Source organism: Globicephala melas, chromosome X (genome assembly GCF_963455315.2).
Source record: "Globicephala melas chromosome X, mGloMel1.2, whole genome shotgun sequence".
NCBI lineage: Eukaryota > Metazoa > Chordata > Mammalia > Artiodactyla > Delphinidae > Globicephala > Globicephala melas.
The window spans coordinates 3,054,179-3,077,745 of NC_083335.1; the positions used below are offsets into that span (position 1 = coordinate 3,054,179).

The 23,567-nt window shown below is 41.5% G+C and overlaps 1 protein-coding gene across 7 annotated transcripts in view; it reads left to right on the plus strand.

Annotated features, from left to right (window-relative positions):
- Positions 1-23,567, plus strand: part of GABRA3 (gamma-aminobutyric acid type A receptor subunit alpha3) — a 313,354-nt gene that overhangs the window by 283,113 nt on the left and 6,674 nt on the right. For all 7 annotated transcript variants that reach the window (XM_060292122.2, XM_060292123.2, XM_060292121.2 and 4 more), the window contains 2 exons: positions 8,973-9,125; positions 12,978-13,189. In XM_060292122.2, coding sequence (XP_060148105.1) covers positions 8,973-9,125; positions 12,978-13,189 — 365 coding nt within the window. The remainder of the gene's footprint in view (positions 1-8,972; positions 9,126-12,977; positions 13,190-23,567) is intronic.

Consider the following 23,567-nt stretch of genomic DNA (forward strand, 5'->3'; position numbering starts at 1 on the left):
GTGTGTGATAAGTAATACCACATGTGGTCCTGTCCACCTTGCGGTCAGCTGGTGCTCAGTCCCTTGTTCCCTCCAGGTTTTAAGGAGGACTCAGTTTCTGGGCTGGAAAGGATGTAACGTTACATCAGTTGTATGGGCACACCTGCTGGCAACAAACTCATGAACAGAGGTTAGTATAGTGCCCAGAGCTTTAACATAATTGGCAACTGCTAGATCTTTCAGAGCATTTATAGATTCTCCCACCTGGGCAGACACCTGGAATGGCCTACCATACAATATTTCAAAGGGTCTCAATTTAAGCCTGCTTCTGGGAGCCACTCTGATCCATAGCAGGGCAACTGGCAAGGCCTTATCTCAAGTTAAATTAGTCTCTTGACATATTTTAGCAATGCTCCTTTTTAATGTATAATTCATTCTCTCGGTTTTTCCTGTTGATTGTAGTCTTCAGGATGAATGTATCTTCCAATTCATTTGCAGTGCTTTAGCCACTTGTTGGGTTATGCTAGAGACAAAAGCAGGCCCATTATCACTTTGAAGGGAGTTAGGCACTCCAGATCAGGGGATAATGTCCTTAAGGAGGACTCTAACCACTTTGGAGGCTTTTTCTGTCCTGGGGCAATATGCCTCCACCCTTCCTGAAAAAGTGTCCATAAATACTAGCAGGTACCTGAAATTTCCTGTGGCTCAAGGCATTTGAGTAAAGTCTATTTGCCAGTCCTCGGTGGGGTAGGTTCCTCTGTGCTGAGTCCCCATCTGGGGAAGTGTGACAGCAGTCTTTGTGTTATTTTTAGCATAAATCATGCAATTTTGAGTGACTTGCTGGATGGCCCTTTGTAGGTTAGGCCCCATTATATATATTTGAATCTGTTGTAAGGTGGCATCTCTCCCGTAATGGGTACTATTATGAAGGTGCTGCAGCACAGTGTCCAAGAGGGCCTCAGGAATCAAAACAATTCCTTGTACTTTACATTTCTAGCCAAGTGAGGTATGATCGAGAGTGAATCCCCACTCTTTGGCTCTCTCCTTCTCCTTTCCTGAATACACTGACTGGTATGTTGACAAGTCGATCTGTGGGAGAAGTGACCCTATCATGGATTGTTAACCCCATTTCTTTGCTGCTTTCTTTGCAGCTTGGTCAGCTAACTGACTGCCCTTTATTATATGAGTCTCACCCTTCTGGTGGCCTGGGCAGTGCATTACAGCCACTTGTGAGGGCTTATGGACTGCTTCTAATAGTGACAGGATTTCAGAAGCATGTTTTATGTCTTTATTGTTTGAAGTGAGAAGCCCCCTTTCTTTCCAGTTCACCCCGTGGGCATGCACCACAGAGAATGCATAGTGAGAGTCTGTGTATATATTTACTTGCTTCCCTTTAGCGAGGAGCGGGGGGGCTCTTGTCAGAGCAATGATTTCTGCCTTCCCAGCTGAGCTCCCTGGGGGCAGGGCTTCTGCTTCAACAATCCTTTCAAGGGTTACCATCACATACCTAGTGCATCACCTACCTTGGTCCATGAAGCTGCTTCCATCGGTGAACAATTTCATATCTGGTTCAGCCAAGGTCTGCTAGAATACACTAGCTTGATGATTTGTAGGCAGTCGTGCCCTGGGGATTGTGCAACATCAATTCGGAGAGATGTGGCTGGATTTAGGGCTGAAGTGACCTGAAGTCTTACGTTGGGATTGTCCAGGAGAATGGCTTGGACTTTCCCATTCTCCCCGAAGTCAGCCAGTAGCCCCCTTTCTGCTCCAGTAAAGAAAGGACATGGTGAGGAACATACACAGTGGTGGGTTGCCCCAGGGTAAACTTCTCAGCTTCCTGAAATATGTCACAAGTAGCTGCTACAGCTCGAAGGCAGAGGGGTCATCCCTTAACAGTCTGTTCTAGCCTGTCTTGAGAAGCAGGCAATAGGTTGAGGGCTATTCCCCGCAGTTTGAATTAACACCCCAAGACTTATGCCTTATCTCTCATGGACATACAATTTGAAAGGTTTCTTTAAGTCTGGTTGTTCCAAAGCCAGGGCTGAGACTGACTTTGTTTTTATTGTTTCAAAGGCTGTTTGGCATCCTGTAGTCCAAGTAAGGGGCTCAAAATCATGTCCCTTTAAAGCCTCACAGAGGGGCTTTACTATGAGCCCATAGTTTGGAATCCAAACCTGACAGAACCCTGCCATTCCCAGAAACCCCCTCAGTTGTCTGCAAGTCTTGAGTGTTCCCAAGCCTGCAATTTCCCGTTTTCTGTTACTCAAAAGACCCCACTGTCCTTGGGAAAGGACAAAGCCCAGATACGTGACTTGTTGCTTACATATTTGGGCTTTTTTCTGGGAGACCTTATATCCACAATTGGCCAAATAGTTTAGGGTTCTAATGGTATTTTATAGACACTTATCATATGTAGGGCCTGCTATAAGCAAATTGTCCCATATTGGAGTATAAGTCCTTCATCCAATATTAAGTTTCTAAGGTCCCAAGCCAACATTTCCCCAAACAAGGTAGGGGAATTCTTAAATCCTTGAGACAGGACTGTCCAACAATACTGTTAGACTACCTGTATTTCTGGGTCCTGCCATTCAAAAGCAAACAGTTGCTGTGATTCTTCTGCAATAGGAATGCAGAAAAAAGCATCCTTCAAGTCCAAAACTGAGAACCAGCTGTATTCTCCCAGAATAGTTGTAAGCAGAGTGTATGGATTAGGTACCACAGGGTGCAGATCTTGGACTATATCATTAATAGCCCTCAAGTCTTGGACAAAGCAATACCCGGCTGAGTTTGGCTTTTTGACCAGGAAAATAAGGCTGTTATATGGGGACAAGGTTTATTCAGTCCTATTTTCAAAAACTTTTCGAGAATTGGCTGAATTTCCTTTTGGGCCTCTTGCCTCAGAGGGTATTGTTTTAGATTAGGTGTCTCAGCATCCCTTTTCAATGGGATTTGTATCGGCCATGTGTTTTTGGCCTTCCCTGGGGTGCCATCAGTCCATACTTGTGGCCTCACCTTTTCATAGACCTCAGGGGGAAAGAGCTCTGTCTCCTTTTCTGGGACATCCATAAGTGCCATCTGTAGGCTTATAGCGTACTGTGGTGGGACCCTGATGTCAAGCTGTCCTGGCGAAAAAGTTAAGTTACTAGAGCATTTAATTTACAAAGGAGATCTCGGCCCAGAAGAGTGACTGGACACACTGGCATATATAAGAAACTGTGTTTCAGGGTGAGGTCCCCTAATTGGCATTCTAGAGGTTGTAAGAAAACGATTTTGTACTTCTCCAGAAACTCCTGTGACCAGGATGGATTGAGATGTTTTCTGTGCCACCTTGGTGTTTACCACAGAGTATGTTGCACCTGTATCTATCAGAAAGTCAGTCAACTTGGCCCCCACTGTCAAAGTTACCTGGGGCTCCTGTGGGGAAATTGAAATTGGACGCCTCAAGTCCAAGGGAGCCCCGGGCCTCTTCATTCATTATCAGAATGTTCCTCCCTTTCTACCATATGAGAGGCTCCTATCTTTCTTTTATTGTTTTCTTTCTTATTCTTCAGCCTAGGGCAATCTTTTTTCCAATGCCCTTCCTCCTTGCAGTAAGCGCATTGTTCTCTCCCCAGTGGTGGCTTACCTCTCTCCGGGTTAGTAGCCTTCCGGAAATCCAATGCTGCTGCCAGCAAAGCGGCGTTCCATCTTGCATCCTCTTGCCTCTGTCGTTGTGCCCTGCTGTTGAACACGTTAAAAGCAACGTCTACCAATTGAGAAGGGTTCATTCCAAGTGCACCATCAAACTTTTGTAATTTTCTTCTTATACCTGGGGCACTTTGCCCAATGAATGTCACATTTACCATTCTCATATTTTGGGGGGCCTCAGGGTCTGTATCAGTGTAGCACCTATAAGCTTGATAAATTCTTTCTAGAAATTCTGATGGATCCTCATTTGGTTTTTGGTGTATCTCCTGAATTTTGTCTAAGCTCTTTTGCCTGGGTACTCCCTTTCTAAGACTCACTAAGACACATTTCCTATAATATTCTAGAAGCGGCATGCCCCCATTATTAGGATCCCAGTCAGGCTCAGCAATACGAACTGCCAGATTTGCTTCTAGAGCTTCATCTGGGTCTGGTAGATGGAGCTGGTGTGATTCCTTTCTAGCCTTGTCAACAACCATCCTTCTTTCAACCCCAGTAAGCATCATATTCATAGGAGTGTGAATGTCTGCCCAAGAGGGATGGTGAGTGGCAAAGATAGAAATGAGAAGTTCAGTCATATAGAGGGGGTCCTCTTGGTATGTAGGATTATGGTTTTTCCAATTAATCTGAAGTTGAGAATGGCTTGTGCATCCATAGAAACACAGTTTGTTGGCCATCTGCACTAAGGCTTCCTATGGGATATTGGCACAAGGGAAATTGCCCTGCTCCGAAAGTGGCTCCCAGTCCAAATTGGGTGGCCTGTTGGGTCTTAGATGGTGACACCAAACCAGGCCCCTGTGCCACGAGGGTTAACATAGAAACTTCTAATTGATCCCCATAAGTAGGGGAAACAGGGGGCCGTGAATATGTTGGTGGCATGGGGGTTGTCGGAACAACTGCTGTTGCAGTCTGCTCGGCCAGTGGAGGAGCCAGGTTGGCCAGAGGGGGTTTTAAGTTTTGAAATAACATGTCCTCACTCTCACTTTCCCCCTCTCCCTTTTGTAGAACAGGTTTTCCCTTAGTTTTCCTTTCAGACAGCTGTACCATAAGGTGGCAGCTATCTGACTTCTTTCCCTCCTGATTCAATAGCATAAATACTTCTACATATGGAATCTCATCATTTTTACATGCTCTTTCACAAAGCAATTGTAATTGCAAGATTGTATAATAATTAAGTGATCCATTCAAGGGCCATCACTCTCCTGATCCTAACGTATATTGGGACCACACACTATTACTATAGAATATCATCTCTTCCTTAGTCATAGGCCCATAGCTGTATTTTGCCCATTTATTTAAGGTATACCCCAAGGGGCTTTCCTTAGGGACAGATGGAGTATTTCCCATATTTATAAGTTCAAGAATAACAAAACACAAAAAGCACAGGCAAATTCCAATACCAAAGACACAAACAGATTCCATCATGAATGAACGCAAAACAAAAGCAAATGGGGCTTCCCTGGTGGCGCAGTGGTTGAGCGTCCGCCTGCCGATGCAGGGGACACGGGTTCGTGCCCCAGTCCGGGAAGATCCCACATGCCACGGAGCGGCTGGCCCCGTGAGCCATGGCCACTGAGCCTGCGCGTCCGGAGCCTGTGCTCCGCAACGGGAGAGGCCACAACAGTGAGAGACCCGCGTACCACAAAAACAAACAAACAAACAAAAAAGCAAATGAACACAAAACAAAAGCAAATAAATCAGTTCACAAATCAGGTAGAGTCCAACAGCGATTCCCCTCTCCAACAGGGTACCCCAATCAAATGAACAAATTGGCTTGTCCCTTAGAGCAAAAGCCCAAATTGAGAGGGGAAAATGTTCCCTGTTGTACACACCAGAGTGACTTACCCTACTATATGGAGCCCATCGGCTCCCAAATGTTGGTTCCTTGCTCCAACTACCAAGCGCTGGGGCAGCCGGTGCCACTTCAGGGAATTTTGAAGGGAAGATCCTCAGGACAAGTGTACCCAGCAGCCGCTAGGGCCTTACCCGAAAATTCCCCAACCTGGGCTGGCTGGCCACAAGCAGAAAGGCTCCTGGCTAGCTTTGCCAAAAATTTGTTACCAAGCCCAAGCTCATTCTGCTTGCCACACAACAGGCCAATAAATCAGATCAGTTGTTGGAGCAAGGAATAACAACCAGTGGTTGAGTGGGACCACTAATGGTAGTTTGTTGACAGTTGATTGCTAACGGTTGCTTGCTTGGGGGAGGAGCCCACTGTGACACCAACCAATGGCTGAGCGGGGCTGCTCTAGCTCGTACCTGCCCCGCCCCTATTACAGTCTCTGCCTCTGTCATCACACATCTCCCTGTGTCTCTCTCTTCTTTTGAAAAGAGAGCATCAGTCATAGTGTATTAGGTCCCATCCTACTCCAGTACGACCTCATCTTAACTAGTTATATCTGCAACAAGCCTCTTTCTAAAGAAGGTCACATTTTGAGGTATTCAGGGTTACGAATTCACCATATCTTTCCAGGAGACATAGTTCAACCCATAACAAGTAGGAAGCCCAGGCAGAAAATATACATTGGGGCATTATCAAAATTGAAGATATTATTTAAAGATACAGACCTGGATAAGAATGCCAAGGGAGTGAGACAGAAAAGAGTACTGAGTCATGACAATCTCAAATGTTGAGAATTTAAAGGAACCAGCAAAGGAGATTGGACAGGTCATGATGTAGGAGGGAAACCAGAAGAGCAACATGGCCTAGGAGTTTGGTGAAGAGATTCATTCCAGGAGGATGGAGTGCTCAATATGTAAAATGCTTCTGACAAATCCAGCATAATTTTATAATTAACTGATAATTAACTATTGGATTACAGAGTTGATGGGAGGGTATAAAGTTAATACTCCAAAAACACTCAAAGTTGTTTGGTATATAGTAAGAGCTTAACACGTGTTCACTCTTATTTTGAAGAGGGGTGATGTAGGCCAGCCCATATTCTGCTATGTGAACTTTAGGTTTTAACCCAATAAATCCATTCAAACAGTAGAGCGTAGTGGTTAGAAAGCATAAGCTGTGGAGCCAACCCATCTGGAGTTGAATTCAGGCTCTCCTACTTACTAGCTGGGTAATCTTCTGCAAATTGCTCAGTCTCTCTTTGCCTCAGTTTATTGACCCATAAATGAGTATAACAATAGTACCGACCTCATAGGGTTATTGTGAAGATTAAATACTTTAAGAATGTTACATAGCAAATGCTATAGAAGAGATTATTTTTAATTATTATTTACATGAGGACATTAATATATTTGAATGAACTCGTGTCAAAATTGCTCTGAGAAAGCTGTGTTGGTACACTGCTAAGCATATATTTTTGTAATAGGGACAGTGCGGGCACACTAATGGTCCCATTCCACCAACAGTCAGTGTCACACTGATCCCCACAGTGGCAGTTTCCCTGGGTCATTTTCCTCAGGACTGGCCTCGTTTATGCGCTCTCCCCGTTTGCCCCAGCAGTTGCCGCCCAAGGCCTGGAAGAGCAGTGCGCTGCAGCAGCCTCAGGCACACACACACATTGCAGCTTGTCGTCTTGGGTGAGTCTGAGTCTGGGGTGTTTCAGGTCTCCATGCAGGCACACTGACAGGTAGACCAGCAGACCAGTGGAGATGGCAATGTTGTGACTGTGAATTTGGGAGACCCTCTGCTGGTGTGAAATGCCAGTTGAAGGTGCTGCGGCTGGAACATTGTGACCTTGTGATAGGGGTGGTCGCTCATCGCATCTGACGTGCAAGGCCCCAGCACAGGCATTGTGGGGGCGCCTCTGGCAGCAAGGGGAGGCCAGGAAGCTGGGGTGTTTGCCCTCCCCAAGGTCAGGGAGGACAGGAAATGGCCCCGGAGGAAATAATGCAGCTGCCTGGCCTGCCTGCTCCTACCAAGTCCTCCCCGAGGTGGGGCAGTGCAAGCCTGGACAGACGGGCCGGCTGGGACTACCACACTAGGATACAGGATTTGACACGCTCCCCAAATGGTCCCTCCACGCCAGTACAGGGGACATTTGGTGCCCGGGCCCGGGGCCCAAGATGCCGGCCTCTGCCCACCCACATGCCAGACATCTGTTACTGGATGGTGTGAACCCCTCAGCTCAGCTGCTGTCCACGCCCCTGCAGTGCCCTCCTAGGATGTAACAAGGGCAGGGCAGGTGTGCAGTGGTTAGCATGAGACCCTTGCCATGGGGTTCAGAGGGCCCACTCAGACAACAGTCAGCTCACAGGGGTCCTCGAGTCAGAGAGTGTGGTGAGAGTGTGGATGGCGGCCCTCTCCCCAGGCCCTCCAGGCTTTCTGGCCTCAGGGCGGTGGGTGAGCTGGGGGGCCTGGCAGGTAAGCTGGGGGGCCTGGGGACAGGCTGAGGGCTGTGTCCCACAGAGCTCCAGAGCCCCCTCTACCACTGCCCACTGGCCAGGCTCAGGCCTTGAAGCAGCAGTGAACCTCTCCCCCATCCCCACCTCAGCAACGTAATGGTGGTGGCAGTCTCCATTCGTCACAGTCCATGGAAGCGTCAGATTCTCTCCAGTTTAAATAAAAGCCTGAGGGCCAGCTGGGTCCTGGGTGCCTGGCTCTGTCAGTGATGATGGCTGGGCAGGGTCCGGGGACCTGGCCCTGCAGGCACCACCAGCTGAGACCTGCCTTTTCAGCTGGGCCTGGGCACTAGTGGGAGGACCCAGACTGGGTGCTGGATGAACATTCCCAGACAGGGTGACCGGCCTGCAGAGTGCCCCCTCCTCTTAGCTAGGACCTGACCTCGGAGCCTTGGAACCTTGAACATGTAAATTGAGCGGTAATGACATTGCTTTGCTTATGGGATTTGTTAAAAGCTGCAAGAAGGCATGGAGACCGAAATAAATGCCTCCCCTTCCTTTTCTTGTCAGGACAGAGAATAACATTTATTTTGGTGGAGGTTTACAGGAACATCATGACCTGACCATGACCTGACCTCAAGAACAAAGGATCTGACACCAAGAAGTTTGCAACAACTAACCACATCCCTCCCTCACCTTTCCTATAAAAGGGCTTTGTGGAAAGCTTTTGGGGAGTTCGGGGTTTTTGACTCCGATGTGTTTCAGTATTGTTTGGTGTCACTGTGCATTGGGCACACAGACTTGCGTTTGGTAACATTTTCACCAAAAAATAAAAAAACCCACCTCTGTACTACTTCATGATTATTAAAGAGATCTGGTTACATGTACCTGAGAGGTGCTACAATGTCTTGTTTTGAGTATAAGGTTAAGGAGCTTTGTGAACTGAATTGGGGCCCACCTTGATCCAGCAATGTTTATTTGGCTGCATAATGTCTAATTTTACTCTCCAGGAGAATATGTCGTCATGACAACCCACTTCCATCTCAAGCGAAAAATTGGCTACTTTGTGATCCAGACCTACTTGCCATGTATCATGACTGTCATTCTGTCACAAGTGTCTTTCTGGCTCAACAGAGAGTCTGTCCCTGCCCGCACGGTCTTTGGTGAGTGTTGTTTTATGGAGAATGTGGCAGGGGCAGGGGTGAGGAAGGTGGAAGAACCATTACTGGAGTGAATGTGAGGAACACCTGAGCTCAGCATTAGTAACTAAGTCACTGGATCTTGGTGTTTCTAGCAACTGAATTCTTTAAAGGCAGTGGTAATAAGAGTGTTGGAGTATTAAGATTTACGGAAATGCTTCCTGTCTCAGTCAGGTTTGCTTCAGGAGCTGGAGAGGGATGGAGCCTTCAGTGAAAAGGAGAGGAAATTAGTGGGCAGAGCTGGAGAAAGTGAAGGGTGGGAAACTAAGCTGGCAACAGAGAAGTAGATCGGGGCTTTCTTATGACCCATTTTTTTTATAGGACCATCTGACTTTGCTGCTTCTCCTCTAGCCTTTTGAAAGTATGAATTATCTGATATTCAGTAAGAGCTATACAGAGTTGGAAGGTTTTTAAAATAGTACTTACAATTAGAGAAATTTTCTTCAGTAGGAATTTACTGTTGTCTAGGAAGAGATTTGCATGTCATTAGCACTTTTCCCTGGGGGACTTAAAGCACATAAAACATTTTCTGCCTGTTTTTCCCACTGTAAGATTGTTTTTTAGGAGATAAACATTAATTAACTCTTTTAATCTACTAAACTGTCTCCATATACTTGGATACACTGAGTACTCACAAAGAAGACTTTTCTACCGATATTTCCTACTGATATCCTGAAGCTTTACTGTGTAGTTAGAGAGTAAATGATGTTGTTTCAGAAAGAAGAAGCATTTTAGGTCAGATAGAAGAGGAGACAGTAGTGGAGGAAGAGAAATAATAACCTGTAAAGTAAGAAAAAAGAAAAAAAATTAGAAGGGTGTGATATCATGGAAGTCGAGAGGTGAATGTTTCAAGAAGAAGGGAATAATCCTCTGGGGTGAATTCTGTGTGTTTAGGTAAAATGCAGATAAAAACTGTTGGGTATCATGATATGCTTGGGTGCTAGTGATTTGAAAAGAACAGTTCTAGTGGAGTTGGGGGAGCAGAATCTATATAGGAGTAGATTAAAGATGCCCAATTTTTGGAAATATTACAAACTAGATACCCTGAAAAATCTTCCTCTATAAAATCCTAAGAAAAGCAGATAAAATATAGAAAATACTCTTTTTTAATATCTGAACTCATAAGAAATGAAAGAAAATACTCAGTGGCCCAAATGGAAGAAGGAAGTGAAAACTGGAATGTTAATCACATGAGCTTATACTGTTGTAGCAGGAAAATGGATGGATAGATGGACTACTAGTCTTGGTAGATAAGAATTTGAGTTTTAAGGTTACACAAGAAAGACTTTTAGCCTGAGTGAAATTAAGGATTAGAACTAGGGCTGTCGTAGGCTTAATAATGGCCCCCAATGATACCCATGTCCTAATCTCTGGAATTTGTGAATGTTAGCTTATAGGGCAAGAAGGACTCTACAGATCTGAACTAAGTTAAGGATTTTGAGATGGGGAGAATATCTTGCATTATCTCAAGCAACTTTAGTTGAGTGGGACAGACATTCATTATCAAAGAAGCATATTAGACTTTTAGAAGTGCTCAAAGGAAGTGAGGAGGGCAGTCACAAAAAGACTTTGTAGAAGAGTCTTGAAAGAGAAGCACTGGGTGGCAGGCCTGGACCTCTTTTAAAATGCCAAACCTCTTTGTCCATCCATGAAGTGCACCAAATGCTTGATTGAGGGTCCTACCAGCTCTGACTAGCTAAGAGCTCTTCACAAGATGACAGTTTTAATTAAGCCTTACAGACTAGAGTTCTAAACATCTCTACTGAGATATGGCACATAAATACTTGTGTTGCAATATAGTTCCCGCCATCCATGCTTTGGCACTGCTATAAATGTGCGAGTGTGGACAATTGCATTTGCTGATAACCATAAATGAGATAATTTGTTTCTTCTGTGAATCACTTCTTGCTCAGTGTGATCAGAGGGTTACTGAGCCTTAGATCCATTCTCAGAATTTACCAGGCTACAAATTCAGATAGTTTGTTATGAGGTGCTAGCTGTATGGCTAATTCCTGACAGGGCTTAAAATGTGTTTTTTCTAACTCTCTGCCTAGTTTGTGCAAAGGTGCTCCTTTAGAATCTGTCTGCTGAAACTGTATTAAGTCTTTTCCAGTCTGGATTTTCATTTATATAGTAAATATGTAAGTAAGGTACTCAAGGAATCAAGATATGAAAAGAGGGTCCAGAGGCTGCAGCACACATGGCTGTCTCTCTGGGTAGAGTTAATAGTTAATAGGCCATATCTGCTTGCTTCTCTGTGTAACATCTCTCACCCCATTACGACTACCTTCCATGCCCTACTTGACCCAGGCTCATGAGGGTCACATTCCCCGTCTTCTTGAGGAATCAGAAAGAGGTTCTGACTATTCCTTCTTCCTCAATTCTGGATGATTTTGGGTACACAACTGCACCATCAAAATTCTGGGAGAGACAGTAGGGAATATTCATAGATGGGGAGAAAAAGGCAAGGAGAGATTAAAGAAATTGCCCAAGATACAAAGCAAGTAAGTGGCAGAACTGAGGACTTCCTGCTTCTAGTGTAGATATTCAAGACTAGAATACTCTTGCTAACAATTATAAAATTACTGTTGTTAAAATGTGATTATAATTAGACTACTATAATTAATTATATAATTATGGCAATACTATTGTTAATAACAAGAGTAAAAATAAGAGTGATGTTAATTATAGAAGCTGCTATTTATTGAGTGAGTACTCTGTGCCAGGTATTGTGCTGTGGGCTTTATGAACATCATCTATCTCATTTGATTCCCCAACAAATCTCTGAGTCTGGTATCATCACACACATTTTACATATGACAAAACTTAGAGGGGTAAAACACCTTGTTCAAGGTCATATTACAAGTAAGTGGGATTGCCAGAATTTGAGTCTATTTCAGTTTGACTCTAAAGCTCATATTGTTAACCACAACACTATATAGCTCATATGTATATCTAATATATGAACAGATTAGAAATAAATTTTTAATAGAATTTAAAAGTGAATAAAAGAAAGCCTTAAATTTAGGTTAATAAACACCACCAAGAAAAAGAATCAATCCATTTAAAAGCAAGCTGTGGTTTGGCAAAACTCATAAGAAACAGATGTTAGAATAGTTTTAGTTGTTCACAAATTCAATAGGACCTAGACTGTGATGCAGCTGAAGAACAATTTTCCACAATAGTTTGTTGTGTTATTAGGAGAATAGTGTTCACAATAAGGGAAATGAAACTCCTACTAAGCTCAGACTATGTCCTGAGTCTTGGGCTCAGTTCTGGTCTGTTCAGAAGATAACTACCAGAATGGGGAAGGAAGAGAAATGAAAGAAGGAACTGGCCATGTTCTGGAGATGAACAGACACACAAGGAACTATGGCCACCCTCTCCAACTCTCTGAAGTCCTGTCCCAGAAATGAAGAAGCAGACTTTTCTTTCTTGTGTCGCCAGAGAGAGCTCTGAGATCAGTCAGTGTGTCAGGAGTTAGAGAAAGGCAGGTTTCAGTTCATAAGGTAGATTTTTCTAATTAGAAAGCTCTCTTACAATGAAATAGGTTACCTACTTTTCAATGGAAATGTTTAAGCAGAGGTTAGAGGACAACTTTTAAGTGCTATACTGGAGATTCCTATTCCTGTGATAATTGGGATGGGGTGGTTACTAGGCAGAACCATTCTGTTTTGACATTCTCTGGTTTTTACTTTAAAGGGGCCATTTTGGGTGGGGTGTAGCTCCTCCTTTCAAGCAGGAAGTTGGTGATATCATCAGATATACTCTAAATGTCTTTCACTGGCAACTGGTTGTCATTTTCTCTCTCCCCAGGTGTCACCACTGTTCTCACCATGACCACCTTGAGTATCAGTGCCAGAAACTCCTTACCTAAAGTGGCATATGCGACGGCCATGGATTGGTTCATAGCCGTCTGTTATGCCTTTGTATTTTCTGCGCTGATTGAATTTGCCACTGTCAACTACTTCACAAAGCGGAGTTGGGCTTGGGAAGGCAAGAAGGTGCCAGAGGCCCTGGAAATGAAGGTAAGATACAGGAAGGGTGGGGGCTGGGAAGCACTCCCTGAGAGAACTGTATTGGAACCAGGAGTGGGCAGCCTGCAGCCTGTGGGAACTGGCCAGGGCTGTGTGCTATTCACTGGGGTCATCAATCCAATTCTCAACTGGAGTGCTTCTTGGCAGTGTGGAGTGTTTGCTGGGGGCAAAGAAAAGAGGGTAGGTATCATGGAGGGCTGATGTCTTGTGGTGAGGGATCAAACATAAGTGTGATACTGCTGAACCCAAGGGGAACCTGTTGTACCCAGAAGAGTGGACTTTATCTTCAACCCAGAAAACAGTCTCTAGGGCCACTTCTGCCCCTCACTTTTCCAGTATGTTCCCATTACCATCAAACAAAAGTGATCATCATTCCTTCTATGTCTTTGCTTATTTTTTACTCTCTACCTGGAATGTTCTTTTCTTATTTTCCTGCCTGATAAAGACCTGCTTAGTCTTTAAGACCCAGATGAAGTGCTATTTTCTCCATAGAATATTTCCAGAATCATGCAGATACCTTTAGCTTTTCTTGAGGTGTGGGGAGGGTGCTCATGATATTAAGAGCATTTATTTGTATTAGAGTTATTTGTCTGCTTCCTCACTAGACTGAACTTCTTGAGGGCAGGGGCTTGTCTGCATTCTTTCTAACTAGCTAGTATCCTTGCACAGCATCTGACTCAGTAAAAGCTGAATAAATGTTAATTGGATTAGTGGATGGGAAGGAAGAAAAAAGAGAGAGAAAATGCCAGTAAACCACCTGGAATTGGTAAAAATAAAAACATGAATACAGTGAAATCAAGATTGTTGTCCTTGGCTACTTTAAAAGAGCTCAGATCTCTAGATCTAGATGAAGACTAACCCAAGATGCTAAAATGAACTGGCAGATATGGTCCCAGAACCATTCTAGTACTCTTTGAAGAATCATGGAGAAGAGAAAACATAATGAAGACTTTTCAAACCGGAGGAATAGATTCCATAGAATATAGACTGGTGAGTTGGAAAAATTTTAGAATAGATTTTAACTATTTATTTAGATAGAATTTATGAACTCCTTGCTATAAATTATGAAGAAATAACCAGTCCCTGTCATCTCCCAACTTTTATTTGTTATACTACTTTTTCTGCATTGTCAAGTTTTATAGCATTTACATGCTTTTATGCAGCCATAATTTCTATAGTTGCTTAGTCATAGTTTTACATTTACATAGGCTCTTTTCTCAAAATAGTCCTTTTATCCATTTTTTTGTTCATTGCTTAGTTATCTCAAGGCTGTCCTCTGGAAGTTTCTTTAAGAAGGGTTCATGGGAACCATATTTCTTACCATCTTACATGTGTAAAATTATCTGTCAATTGTGTTTATACTTAAATTATATTTGGGCTGTTGTACAATTTGTGGGTCACATTCTCTTTCTCTGATGTCCACATAGACATTGGCTGCTATATTCAGTTCTAGCACTGAATGTTGGTGTGAAGAAATTTAAAACCTGCCTGAGAATCTCTCACATAATGGGGGAGGGGTGATTTTATGGCCTAGAAACCCATATGAATGTGTCTTTTATTTACAAATACCAGTTACTTTACAAGGATATATCTTTTTTTTTTTTTTTTTTTTTTTTTTGCGGTACGTGGGCCTCTCACTGTTGTGGCCTCTCCCGTTGTGGAGCACAGGCTCCAGACGCACAGGCTCAGCAGCCATGGCTCACGGGCCCAGCCGCTCTGCGGCATGTGGGATCTTCCCGGACCGGGACACGAACCCGTGTCCCCTGCATCGGCAGGCGGACGCTCAACCACTGCGCCACCAGGGAAGCCCTACAAGGATATATCTTGATCTATCTTTATGAATTTTTCCTAGGACAGCATGTTGCCCTTTAAGCCTATGGATTCACAAGTGTCTTTGTTTCAGGAAAGCTTTCCTGAAACATATCTTTGATCTGTTATCTTCCTAGAAGTGCAGATTATACATATAATAGAACTTTGTCCTCCATATCTACCATTTTTCTCTAGTAATTTGTAACTGTTATTTTCCATTTCATTTTTCTCATTTTTCTCAAGTGTGTCTTCCATGTCTCTGAACATTTTCACCCATGCCTATTCTCCTTCATTTCTATAGCAGTATTATTTTTCCTTATATTCATTTTATGATTTCTGCTGACTTAGCTTTTCATGTATTCTATGTTTGTTTTGTGTGTTGTTACACAGTCCTTTATTGGTTATTTCTTCTCCTTGTAACATATTTTGCATCAATACCATATTATTGTTTTTCAATTGTTACTTGAAGTTGTATTAGAGGAGTTCTTTACTAGCACTGCTATGTGTGAAAGTATCATTTTGGGGAGGGACTGAGAGAATGAGTAGTATGGTAGTGAGTAGTTGAGAGTATGTAGTTGAAAGTGAGTAGTTTGACCATGATCTGTTATCTATATAAATTCTTATAAATAACTCACAAGAAAGTCCTCTATGTATGGTGTAGTGTGTGTGTGTGTGTGTGTGTGTGTGTGTGTGTGTGAGAGAGAGTGTGTGCACGCGCATATGTGTAGTATTGTATCCTCTAATTTTTCCAGTCTCTACCTCCTCTCTACTCTGTGGTGGTCAAACAGTATTCCAGGATGTTCTCACTACCAGCCTTAAAACCATTTTGTTTCAAAACAAGGGTCATTTGTTTTCTCACTCAGGTCCTGCCACCCACCTTTAGGACTCTATTCTTGGCCTGAAATCCAGAACAGTAGGCATCCTCAGTGTCTTCTTCATCCTGATACAATTTTTAGTGCATTTGTGTCTTCTTCACCCTGATACAATTTTTACTGCATTTGGGAGCCCTTACTTTTTGGGATGAGAAAATGCTTTCAATTTTCATCAAAGGTAGAGTTTTGGTTTCTATATCTCATTTTTCTTATAATTTTGATTGGTTACAGAGAAGAAAAGGGAGCAAAGATGTCCTTACTCTGACATATTAAACTGAAAATTCCCTAGAATATATTATTATACAGATGTTTTAAGAGCAGTTAGCACTAACTATTGATAGCCAGTCTGAGTTCACTAAGAAGAAATTATGCCAAACTAACCTTAAGAAAATTCATGAAAAGACATCTGACTAACTTTTTAAAATTATGTCTTCATGAAGAAGAAACAGCAGTAGAAAAAGTAATACAATTATGCTGATGTAGTTGGTTGACCAACTGAAGTCAAATATAATTCATTGATGGAGGGTCATCAACCTGAATGGACGTTCCTGTGATAAGCCACAGGGCTTTGTCCTTGACCCTTCCCTCTTAAGTGCTGTCATCTGTGACTTAAATGAAGATATAGAATGTAGGAGATTCAAATTTGTAAACTGACATTAATGAAGAGGAGTATCTTCTGAATTAGAATCAAAGAGAATTTCTGAAGTTTGAAAGAACAGGCTGAAATCAACAGATTAACATTTTATTTTCTTTTTAAATTTTTTTATGGGACCATAATTGCTTTACAATGTTGTGTTAGTTTCTGCTGTACAATGAAGTGAATCAGCCACATGTATACATATATGCCCTCCCTCTTGGACCTCCCTCCCACTTAACCCCCCATCCCACCCATCTTGGTCATCACAGAGCACCAAGCTGAGCTTCCTGTGCTTTATAGCAGGTTCCAATTAGCTAACTATTTTATACGTGGTAGTGTATATATTCTTACACATAGATTCTAAAAAAGTTAGTTCTAGGATAAAAAAACTTAACAAAAATTGTATATTATAAATAAGATGCTGGGATATAGGAAAATGGCAAATTTAATATAAGCCATCCATGTGGTATAACTCTTGAGAAGCCAAATTTTGTTTGAGTCTGAGTTAGAAGTTACCTAGACCAAGTGAGATGATAAGCCCCTTTTATTCTGTACAGGTTGGACCATGTTTAAAATATGCTGTTCCAGTTTGGTTACTACAGTGGAGAAGGGACAAATGCATTAAGGGGATGATGATTGCTAATTTCAGATATCTGAAAGGCAGTCATGGATACCTTGTGAAAAATATGGTAGACTTTTTTTTGTGACTGGGAAGAGATGCAGTGGTGGTTTGAAGGTACAGAGAGCACTAGAATAGATTAAGAAACTGTAAATGTAGATGTCAAAAATGATAACTGTTTCTCTAATTCCAAGGAGTACTGAAAATGAAAAAAGGGAACAAAAAGAATGATCTAAAAGTCTTCTGCAAAGATGGTGATCTCAGTCGTCCTCCTTAGTCCCTCTCCGTGGTCAATCTATTTAAGTTATTGAAAGGATGTTGATTATGAGATTTGAAAAAAAACCAATGGAATGTGTAAAAATGGATCTCTAATGTGAGGGTGCTGTGCTTTGTCTACACTGCTACAATATGAATGAACTAACAGTGAGAACCACTGACCCACAGGACAAAAAAATGAAGTGCATTAAAAGTAAAAATAGTGAAATTTAATCATAACTTATTCTGCTTTTTTCCTTCTTTAAAGAGACATATTAAACCTTATTTGCCTCACAAAGCTAGAATGGGTGAGCACAAAACTGTTTAAAACTAATAAAAATGTTTCAAAAATCTATTTCTGATCTGTACTATGATCAAGGATTAGATAAAATGTGAGGGGAAAGATAAAGGAAAGGAAAAGAAGGGGTAGGTAGGAACAAAAATTCATTTTCAAATGAAGACAAATGACTAACGACTACCTTATAATAGCACTCTGCAAAATAGATGAACTCTGGGCTTCTGAGGAACAACTACATGTTTTATCACTGCTTCCTTTAAAAATTCCATTAAAATGAGGGTAAAGAAATAAAATAGGTTTAAACCCACAAGTACCAGGAGATCTGGAGAAGGATTTCAGTCAGACAAGAGACTGTAATGCATTTTTCAAGAAAAATGAATGGGGAAAGAGAGAATAAGAACTGATTTATCAAGCTGGAGTAAGATAGAACCCCAGAGAAACTCAGTATTCAAGGTGCTTGGTACAGCAGACAGTAAATCATGGGGCTGCAATTAGGGGGATTGGCTAAAAGTCTGTGCACAAAGTAGTCAAGACCCCAGAGCCTGCCCAACATGTAAAATGTCTACAGCCAGATGTATACTTTCCTGAAGAACAGCAGAAGCTTCTCTTCTAAAGAAGCTGAATGTCTCCAGAGAAAAGACCTCTACATAGTGACATTTTGGAGTACCCCATAAAATGACCTCCTTCCAAATAATCTTCTTAAATCATAGTTTGCAAATCAGCAAGCCCAGCTCAGGTACACTGAGCATACAGACATCTTTTATGTTGCCAAATAAAACTGGGATACCAAGGATTACCAAAGTGAAATTTTCAACGTGAAAAAGAAAAGATTAAAAAAAACAAAAACAAAACTCATCTTGGCAGGAACAGAGATAATTCAGGGAATTAAAGAGAATTTAAGAAAAACAAAAGTAAATTTTATCTTATAGTTGTAAATACATACATAAAATAAGAATAGGATGCTAATATAAAAGGAAATCAGAGAATAAAGAAGAGCTTTTGAAATGAAAAATAACTGCCAAAATAAAAATTTCAATAGAGAGGTGGGAAAATAAACTGAAGAGAATCTCCCTACAAGTAGGGTAAAAAGGAAATAAATGGAGAATGTAAAAGAAAAGGTTAAGGGGCTTAGAGATGAATCCAGAAAATTCATCCAACTCAGAAGCTGCAGAATGAGTGAACAGAGAAACGAGAGCAAAGGAAATTAACAAAGAACAAGACATCTTTACAAATGGAAAGATATAAGCATCCAGATTGAAACTGTCCCCATAGGCCCACGTAAAGTGACATCATCTTGCAATTTTAGAAAACCAGGGATAAATGATAGTCTAAAGAGATTCTAGAAAGAGAGTAAATGTTATCTACAAAGAAATGATTAGCAGAATGGCATCAGACTTCTCAGCTACATTGGATGCTGAATGACAGTGGAGTTGTAAACCCTAAATCTGAGGATTTGAATCCTATGCCTAGCCAAAGTATCACTTAAGTGAAAAGGTAGAGTAGTTATTTTCAGACCTGCAGGAACTCAGAAATGTCACTTCCCATGCATTCCACCTTAGGAAAATACTGGAGGATATGTTCTACTAAAACAAGAGAACAGAACAAAAAAGGGAACGACATTGGATCCAGAGAAGAGGGTACCCTACAGAGGAGATAGATGAAGGGAATACGTAAGATGAAATCTATGCAGCAAGCACACCTGGAGAGGAACCAGTGCAGTTTGTAGCAAGAGGTTAGAGGTATTTATATAGTCATTTATAATGATATGATTTATTATTGATTGAACTAAAAATATTGTTATAATTGTATTGGAAGATGGAGGAAGGGTTGCATAAGTGAGGTAAATCATTATCATGAAAAGATGAATGGTTATGTGCAAAACAGATAGCAGTATAAGCATATTATTTAGAAATATATAAATAACTGTTAGAAGTATCAGCTAAGAGAATTAAAAATAATTATGAATTGCTGGACAAGGTTGGGATACATGGGGATAAGACTTTCCTGGTTTTCATTATAAGTCTTTACATTTATTTCTTTTTAACTAGGTGCATTATTACCTTGATTCAATTTTTTGAAAATTAAGAATAATCAAAGCAAATTAAGATGAAGAAATAAACCTCTGCTTTTAAAAAGAAGACAGTTATTATTCTTAGAACTGCTTTTAAAGTATTCATAAATTCTTACCTAAATTTTGGAAACACAGTAATTCTTATGTTTTTTTTTCTTATTTTCAGGTAAGTATATTTGAATGCTCTAGAATAATATTTTATCTTATTTTACATTAGAGAAAATGCTCAACTTCCATCCATAGTTTGGAAAAGTTTAGTTTCTTATCATTAATGGCTTTTAAAAATTTGTCTGATATGAGAATTGCTACTCCAGCTTTCTTTTGATTTCCATTTGTATGGAGTATCTTTTTCCATCCCCTCACTTTCAGTCTGTATGTATCCCTAGGTCTGAAGTGGGTCTCTTGTAGACAGAATATATATGGGTCTTGCTTTTGTATCCATTCAGCCAGTCCATGTCTTTTGGTGGAAGCATTTAATCCATTTACATTTAAGGTAATTATTGATATGTATGTTCCTATTACCATTTTCTTAATTGTTTTGGGTTTGTTATTGTAGGTCTTTTCCTTCTCTTGTGTTTCCTGCCTAGAGAAGTTCCTTTAGTATATGTTGTAAAGCTGGTTTGGTGGTGCTGAATTCTCTTAGCTTCTGCTTGTCTGTAAAGGTTTTAATTTCTCTGTCAAGTCTAAATGAGATCCCTGCTGGGTAGAGTAATCTTGGTTGTAGGTTTTTCCCTTTCATCACTTTAAATATGTCCTGCCACTCCCTTCTGTCTTGAAGAGTTTCTGCTGAAAGATCAGCTGTTAACCTTATGGGGATTCCCTTGTGTGTTATTTGTTGTTTTTCCCTTGCTGCTTTTAATATTTTTTCTTGTATTTAATTTTTGATAGTTTGATTAATATGTGTCTTGGCATGTTTCTCCTTGGATTTATCCTGTATGGGACTCTCTGCACTTCCTGGACTTGATTGACTATTTCCTTTCCCATATTAGGGAAGTTTTCAACTCTAATCTCTTCAAATATTTTCTCAGTCCCTTTCTTTTTCTCTTCTTCTTCTGGGACCTCTATAATTCGAATGTTGGTGTATTTAATGTTGTCCCAGTAAGTGAGAAAGAGAAAAACAAATACCACATGCTAACACATATATATGGAATCTAAAAAAAAAAAGGTTCTGAAGAACCTACGGGCAGGACAGGAATAAAGATGCAGATGTAGAGAATGGACTTGAGGACACGGGGAGGGGGAAGGGTAATCTCGAATGAACTGAGAGAGTGGCATGGACTTATAAATACTACCAAATGTAAAATAGATAGCTAGTGGGAAGCAGCCACACAGCACAGGGACATCAGCTCCGTGCTTTGTGACCACCTAGAGGGGTGGGATAGGGAGCGTCGGAGGGACGGAGATGCAAGAGGGAAGAGATATGGGAACACATGTATATGTATAGCTGATTCACTTTGTTATAAAGCAGAAACTAACACACCATTTTAAAGCAATTATATTCCAATAAAAATGTTAAAAAAAATTGGGGGCATTCCTGTAAAAATAGCCACAAATTGAGTCACCACTTGATATTTTCTCTCTGGGGTGAATGATATTCACTGTGGGTTAACTTGTATTCATAAACTGGTGGCCTTCCCACCCTTTTCTAAAGTAGGTGTAAATGCCCTGACAACAGTCACACTCTATCCCTGGTGAATCGATTGAAACAGAAACAAACAGGTGGATCAGCCAAGATGGCATAGTAGAAAGACCCTGAGCTCAACTCCTCTCATGGACACACCAAAATCACAACTATTTGCAGAAAAACCATTGATGAAAAAGACTGGAATGTACCAGAAAAGATCTTCTACAACTAATGTATGAAGAAGGAACCAAACAAGATGGATAGGAGGGGTGGAGTCGCAATATAGGCAAGTTCCATAAACCCAGGTGGACAATCCACAAACAGGAGGATAAGTACCATTGCAGAGGTTCTCCCCAAGGAGAGAGGGGTCTGACCCCATGTTGGGCTCCATAGCCTGTGGGTCATATACTGGGAAAACGAGCCCCCAGAGCATTTGGCTTTGAAGACCAGAAGGGCTTACTCTCTAGAGTCCCAGAGAGCTGTGGGAAGTAGAAACTGTACTCTTTGCTCCGGGATCCAGGGCAGAAGCAGTAATAGGAACCTGGGTCAGAGCTACCTGCTGATCTGGAGAGTCTCCCAGAGAGGTAGGAGGCAACTGCAGCTCACCCTGGGGACACAGACACTGGTGGCAGCCATTTGGGGAGCTGATTCTACTATGAGGACACTGGTGCTGGTAAGCACCATTGTGAAATCCTCCCTCTAGCTTATAAGCCTCAGGACCCATCCCTGCCTGTAGGCAAAAGTGCTGAGACACCTCATGCCAAGCAACTAACTGGGCATGGGCACAGCCCCACCCACCAACAGACAGGCTGCCTTAAGATCCCCTGAGCCCACAGCTGCCCCTGGACATGGCCCTGTCCACCAGAGGGCACAGGATCTGCCCCACAAACCAGTGTGCAGGCACCAGACCAGGGACCTCCAGCCAGAGACCCTGGGACCCAGCTTCACCCACCAGTGGGCAGGCACCAGCCTCAGAACCCCCCAGGCTCTGGCCTCACTCTCCAGTGAGCCTGCTCTAGCCCTGGGACCAGCCTCACCCACCAGCAGACAAAAACAATTAACAAAATGGTAATAAGAACATACATATCAATAATTACTTTAAATGTAAATGGACTAAATGATACAATCAAAAGAGACAGAGTAGCTGAATGGATAAAAAAACAAGACCCATATATATGCTGCCTACAGGAGACACACTTCAGATCTAAAGACACACACACAGACTGAGGGGATGGAAAAAAAGTATTCCATGCAAATGGAAGTGAAAAGAAAGCCAGTGTAGCAATACTTATATCAGATAAAATAGACTTTAATAAAGACAGATAGAGGAGATGAGGAAGTATATTACATAATGATCAAGGGATCAATCCAAAAAGAAGATATAATAATTGTAAATATATATATGCACCCAACATAGGAGCACCTAAATACATAAAGCAAATATTAACAGACATAGAGGGAGAAATTGACAGTAACACAATAATAGTAGGGGACTTTAACACCCCACTTACATCAACAGGCAGATCATCCAGACAGAAAATTAATAGGGAAACACTGGTCTTAAATGACACATTAGACCAGATGGACTTAATTGATATTTATAGGTCATTTCATCTGAAAGCAACAGAATATACATTCTTTTCAAGTGCACATGGGACATTTTCCAGGAGGGATAACATGCTAGGCCACAAAACAAGCCTCTGTAAATTTAGGAAAATTGAAATCATATCAAGCATCTTTTCTGACTGTAACACCATGTGAGCAGGAACCAACCACACACACACACACACAAACTGCAAAACACACAAACATATGGAGGCTAAAATATATGCTACTAAACAACCAATGAATCACTGAAGAAATCAAAGAGGAAATTTAAAAATACCTGGAGACAAATGAAAATGAAATCACAGTGATCCAAAATCTTTGGGATACAGCAGAAGCAGTTCTAAGAGGGATGTTTATAGTAATACAAGCTTACCTCAGGAAACAAGAAAAATCTCAAATAAAGAACCTAATCTTACATTTAAAGGAGCTAGAAAAAGAAGAACAAACAAAACCCTAAGTTAGTAGCAGGAAGGAAATCATAAAGATCCGAGCAAAAGTAAATGAAATAGAGACTAAAAAAACAATAGAAAAGATCAATGAAACTAAAAGTTGGTTCTTCGAAGAGATAAACAAAAT